The 6787-nt window shown below is 31.0% G+C and overlaps 1 protein-coding gene across 1 annotated transcript; it reads left to right on the forward strand.

Annotated features, from left to right (window-relative positions):
• Positions 1–125: 125 nt before the first annotated feature.
• On the forward strand, positions 126–6787 carry LOC144835005 (uncharacterized). Its single transcript, XM_078690010.1, has 3 exons — positions 126–792; positions 4626–4865; positions 5426–6787. The coding sequence occupies exons 1-3, from the start codon at positions 219–221 to the stop codon at positions 5692–5694; spliced, it is 1083 nt and encodes a 360-aa protein (XP_078546136.1). The 5' UTR covers positions 126–218; the 3' UTR covers positions 5695–6787.

Here is a 6787-nt window from a genome sequence, read left to right on the forward strand (position 1 = left end):
CCCTTATTTGGTTTAGCCACTCCCAACAGACTTTGTGATTGGTTAGTATCCTGTTCATTGAGTAATGCTACCAGCTGACAGTCACTGAACCGTGAAGGATAAGCCTTCATTGTTTAACTAGAGTGAGCAAGGATTATTCATTCGTAATAGTGACTACAACAGGTTAACCCACTGTTAATTATTTGGTCTTCTGAAACATCAATTGATTTCACAAAAATATGGTTATTTTAACACAGAACGAAGCCTTAGTGGCTCCAATAAATTTCTGCGATAAATGTGGTACTGAGGAGGGCGGCAAACAGCATGAACTATCATTAAAGTCAAATAAACCATTGGTTCTTTGTTTCTGTAACTCTTTAGTAAGAAAACGAAGACAAAGTAAACGGAGGAATACAACGGCAGACAGGTTACAAATACAGTACGTTCAAAACCAAACAAATCTCATATCAAGACGAACATCGTTACCGGCAAGAATCAACATCATGGGTTCTTTAGAAAGCAAGGGTATTGAAGGTAATCAAACACCGAATACGCATCGGAAGTTACTTAGGGATCCAAGATCGCCGACAACCGGAATCGACAGAACACCGATTTCTGTAGAGAATGGGATGGACAATGCACGTGTTGGCAGTGAAATTGATTTGTGTTCAACTCCAGTCAAAAAAACAGACTACTTTGTTGATCCTCGATCACCGAATTGTCCACGTACCCCTATTCCTCTAAGTGATCCGAGATCACCCTGTGAAACGGTCGCAAGAACACCAATATTTTTAAAATATTCAACAGAAAAAGGTAAGGAAAACTAATATTAGTAGTTTACTAATACTATTGGTATTATCATTGTTTTTTTTTTCATTTTAATCAATTTGTTTTCATACAGCAACATTTTCACGAAACTACAAACTAAAATTATTTTCATAAAACAACTTATAAACAATAGTTATTGTTTAAAAAAATTTATTCCATATACTGATTACTGTATTACTTTTAACTTCTTGATATTGTAATAAAGTATATAGTACCTCTTTTTTACAATCATTACTACTACTAGTATTATTTTCTGTGAATGATATACCATCTGTACTTCATAATAGCATTTTAATTGTTTAAACATGACCTAAATTTGTATTACAATCACAGTAAGGTGAGTAAATAATTGATTCATTGATTTGTGACTGGTGTGGGTGACTATATTTCATTGTACAACCTGTTTGTGTGAGTCATAAACTCTATATTAAAACAGTACAAGGATTCAGTGTTCATTTCTACTGGTGGTGATTTCCATACCTGTGGTTAACCAACTTTCTAGAAAATCAATTCAGTTTACTAAAACAATTAATTGATTCAAAACTTTCAAATATTTGTACAGTACTGTAGTTAGTACAGTACACAGTAACATGTGGTTACTCACTTGTTTGATATTTTGCAATGTCTATTGGTTTTAATCAAGTTTGGTATTAAACATTTATTATTTCAAAATTAATTTTAATTAAGTACTGAAAATAGGATTGATTGAAGGTTAGTTTTATAAAAAATCAATTTTTAGTCATACTGTAAAGTGTAATGTAATTTAAAACTTAATAAAATTCTCACAAGAGACATGAAATATATTACTAATTAAATTATTTAAATGGACCATTTAGTACATTCTTTTTCACTATGTTTTTCGACTCAAATCGAAGAGCTGGGTGTGGATATGGCAGTCGTCAAAGTACTGTTAAAATAAAACACTTAGTTAAGCTCTGTCTACACTATCAAAATAAGTTTGACAAAAAAGGTGTAAAACTGTAATGTGCCTAAATATGATAGGGATATGCCCAAATATGGTAGATATGCCCAAATATGGTAGTATGACATCGTCATTTCCATATGGGTCACATCACATTTTTTGTCACATCAAATTTGATAGTGTACAGTAGACAGATCGCCGACAGATCTTTATACATGTCTATAGGCCTACAGTAGATTGTTCAACATTTGTTCATTCAAGGAACTATTGAAAAATTATGACTGTTTCTTTAAATAACTTCATGACACATGACCATGAGAAGCAAATGATTTGAAAGTGAATACTGTACAATAATATTAATAACATAGGATAATGAAAACTTGTTTAATTGGTTTATAAAGACCAATTAAAACAATATAAGTCATTTGTTTCACCACTATCACATGAGGATTTTGCAATGTCAAATCATGTGGCTACAGGTACCATAAATACAATTTTCATTTCACTTAAGCAATTTTTTTTTTAATGGAAATTGTATAATTCATAAAAAAAAAATATAAGATTACATTTCTGAAAAGATTTTAGGGTTGTGTGTGATTGCGCTTATTTTAAAAGGAACAAGTTTATTTGTATTACCAAGAAACAATGTATAGTACTTCTTAAACTTGAAATTGCCAGACCTCTATTCAGATTTAGGTGCAGTATAAAAATTAACTTACTTGCTTTGTACACACTACTGTAAAATACTAGTAGGGCCTACTGTAATTACACATGATAAAAATCTACAGTATATTGTCGCTTACAAAAAAAACGTGATGAAATTCAACAAGAGCACTCAAGGAGGGATCATCCTGCGGTGTCGCAATCACTACTGTCGCTTCCTGTATGCCAGAGATCAATCTTATTTGTCTGCATTCTTAATGAAATGAACTTAAAGTGGCCTCTTCACTTGTTCTAGTGTGTGTATATTTAAACCATATTCCTTTTTAAGTTCAAGGAGGTACACTTTTTTTGTCTGATCAAATGTAATATCAAGGCCAAGGCATGCTATACTGCTATGCTTCTTTTCCAGATAATTAAGACTAGTGTAGGCCTACATAGTTTTTCTGTACTGTATACAAATTTAGGGAAGACTTTAAGTTTAGTTTAGGCCAAATAAAACAAAAATGTTAGTTTCACATGATTGTTTCAATTCATTTTTGTAGTGAGGGGCTTTACTGAATACTACAGTAGTATTACTAACCATTTTAAATTTATATGAAAATAGCATTTAAATAGTATTAGTGAAAACATTTTCCTCTGGTTTCGATCTCCTCAATTATAGTATTTTTTAATGCGGTTTAAAAATTTGGTTGTATTAATTATGTACAAATTATATTATATATTAATTAGGCCTACAGTATAATTATTTTCTCAAGATGTTTACTATTGATGTTTTTAGGGTGGCCTTTTTCTTCTGTAAAAAGGAAGTTTTACAATCTTTATTGTCTGTCAAAATGGGGGTTTCCAAACTATTTCTACTATATGTAAAAAGAAACTCTTTACAGCATAATAATAAAATAATATTGTTCCTGTACCAACTTAATTCTGGAGAATTACAATTACCTAAATTGTTTTAATCAACCACAAATAAAATGTTTTATTTTCACTTCCTCTTCCTGTGGAAAAGTTGGTTTTAGTAAAGGAAGTAAAGTTCAAATTTCAGTTCCTTAACATAATACCATGTACAGGATTTGTTGGAATCTTAAAATATTCATTTAAAGCCAAAATATTATTCCTACTGTACTTCAAATGTCCTTAAACTGTCAAATGTAAGAAAATCCACAAATTATGTTTTAATGTTTTTTTTTTAATCTGTAAAAATGATTATTATGCATTTTATTTAGCCTTTGGCTAATTGAATTTGATTAAAAATATTCCTTGCCGAACATGTATAATACACCTATCAGAATACAGTAGAGCCCTATTATTAAAGACACCTTCAGGATCCAACAAGGCATCCCTGTAATAGGGGTATCCCTGTAATAGGGGTATCCCTGTAATAGGGGTATCCCTGTAATAGGGGTATCCCTGTAATAGGGGTATCCCTGTAATAGGGGTATCCCTGTAATAGGGGTATCCCTGTAATAGGGGTATCCCTGTAATAGGGGTATCCCTGTAATAGGGGTATCCCTGTAATAGGGGTATCCCTGTAATAGGGGTATCCCTGTAATAGGGGTATCCCTGTAATAGGGGTATCCCTGTAATAGGGGTATCCCTGAAGTACAGTAGTCTTAATAAAACATGTTTCTTGTTTCATTGAGAAAAGTGTCCCTTTATTAGAGGTGTTCCCTAAATTGAGATTGTAACAATTGCCTACAAAACAAAATGGGAAAAAATGTCATTGTCATACATTGACCTCTCGTGACCTGGTCAAAGCTGAAATATGGAATATATTTTGACCCTGTCTTTACCTTGTCCTCTATTTCATTTAATTAATATAATTTTAGTGGTATTCTGGTAAACCACAATGAATTCCACAACCAGGCGACCTACTTAACTTGCCTTATTCTTTTCAATAATGGTCTTTATTGTTCTTTCATTTTGATTTGAAATGATGCAATGTCATTCCTGAATCCAGAAAGAAGAGAATATTAAAATCCTATATTATTTTTTAAATGCTCATATCAAATGAGGAAATAAATTTATCAAATCGTTAACAACGATATTACAAACATTTTTATTGATTTACGAACAAAATTAAAATTTAGAATTAAAATAATTTAATATTGTTTTAATTGCTTTCAAATTCATCAAAAGAAAATTGACATTGTATTGAATTTTAGACAACATATGATGAATATTTTTTCAAAATTGATGATAATAATAATTATATTCTTTTTTTCTCTATTTTTAGAATCGGACAGTACAGACACATTCGTTTTTAACGTAAAGCAGACGCCATCTCCTCCAACAATTGAAGTAACAAATGATACAGTACAAACAACTGTGGTTAGCCTGAATAAAGAAATAGCAGCGATTACGGAGGGTTTTAAACAAATCTCAACTCCTGAATATGATGACGTGTTGGCGACACTAGAGAGGACTAACACCAAGAAGGATGTCATTTATAGGGACGAACAGACAGACAAAAATGGTCAGTATTCTACTCTGTAGTTTGTTTAATCAAAGAAAAAACGTTAGGGGCGGGGGAAAACAAAGTTCCAATTATTGCAGAAAATTATAAATATATTCTTTTTTTTTTTTTTTTTTTCAAAATCGTTTTACACCTTTAATTTAAATATAAATACAGTAGAACCCCTCTAAAGCTCTATCTACACTGAAAAAAAAGTGTGGTGTACCCAAATATGGTAGTGATATGACCAAATATGGTAGTGATATGACCAAATATGGTAGTGATGCCATCATCATGTCCATATATGGGCACATCACAATTTTTGTGTGTGATAGTGTAGACAGAGCTTTAAGAAGGTCCAACAAAGGAGGGATTCTACTCACTGTTGAAAATGACTGAAATGTGATAGGAATGGCGCCTCTTCACAAAAATGCTTACTGTAAATACAGTAATCAGTTTTTTTACGTCCAATACAAGTCCTTTTTTTTTTTTTTTTTTTTATTATTATTATTATTATTATATTTCATAATATATTATCTCAGAGATATTTTTTAATGTTTTTAAAATTTTGTACACTATAGAGTTACCAAAAAAACCCAAGACAAACCGCCCAAGCTTGAAGAAAATCAACAAAAAGAAGATCCAAGAATTATCGCAGGGCCAACAACGCTCACCCTTAGCAACCCGTAATCATCATAGCGACTCGCCGGTGTTCACCAACAAAACGCGTACATACGTCAGGTTGGATCGCAACGGTGGGGAATTCCGCAAACGACAAAACAGCCTGGGATCGACAGGAACTCGTCTCTCTGCTAAATTTGAAATTTTTACAGAAAAAGAAAATGTTTAATTTGTGTTCTTTTTTTCTATAGCACACTGTTGTACCTATCTTTATATTCAATAACATTCATTTATTTTTACGTTGAAATATTGTAAATATTGCAAATGGGAGAGTCATGATAATCAGGATACAACACACAATATGGTATCATTATAAAACATACTAATAATAATTAATACTGTACCTATTATAACATAAAACTATTTATTTAATATTCAATATCTATACATACAAGACAATTTAATACTTGAATGAAAAAGTACAATATGATTATGGGATATGACTGGATGTGTATATTTCAGCAAATGGATTATTTTTAGTTGAATTGAATTCAAATTTTGAAACGTTTTATATCATGTTGTGTTTAATTGCTACACAAATTAATATAAAAATTATTGAAAAATTTATATTAAAAATTTGATGTAAAATTGAGCTGTTAAATTGCTGTGGTCATACAATGAGGATTAATGACAAAAAAGGTAGAATCCTGTTTAAGGTCATTTTTGATTGGAGGCTTTTCTGGTTAGATCATGAGATGTCTTTATGTAATAGGCTATAGCCAACTCCTACTGTATTTCAATTTGAATAAATTAGGCCTATACCCTTAACCTTTGTATAATTATATTACAGTATAATTGAATTCAATCATATATTACTGTATTAGCATTAAACATAACAGTTATATAATATATAAGTTATAAGTTATATTAAGATGTACAGAAACTGATAATATGTACATGGTATATCATCATGCATTCACTAATCAATAATTCCAATTACAGTAGAACCCCTATGTGATCCAACATAGTATCCCTAATAGTAGTGTCCCTTTAATAGAGGTTGACCATAGTGTTAAAACATTTATCTTAATTATGTCACGGGAAAGTACCCCTGAGGTTCCCCCTGAATAGAGGTGTCTCAAATGAAGGATTCTACACTATTCGTTAAATACTTAACACAAAAACTATTCAATATTAATATTCTATTGAATTGAATTAATAATTTTGTGTATTGCTATAATTTGTGTGTAGTTCTCAACGCCAAAGTTCACGCTGTACAGACATTGTATAATAATTGATTGTTGTATTAAATAATACAAATT

Source organism: Antedon bifida, chromosome 2 (assembly GCF_963402885.1).
Source record: "Antedon bifida chromosome 2, ecAntBifi1.1, whole genome shotgun sequence".
In the NCBI taxonomy this organism is placed as follows: Eukaryota; Metazoa; Echinodermata; class Crinoidea; order Comatulida; family Antedonidae; genus Antedon; species Antedon bifida.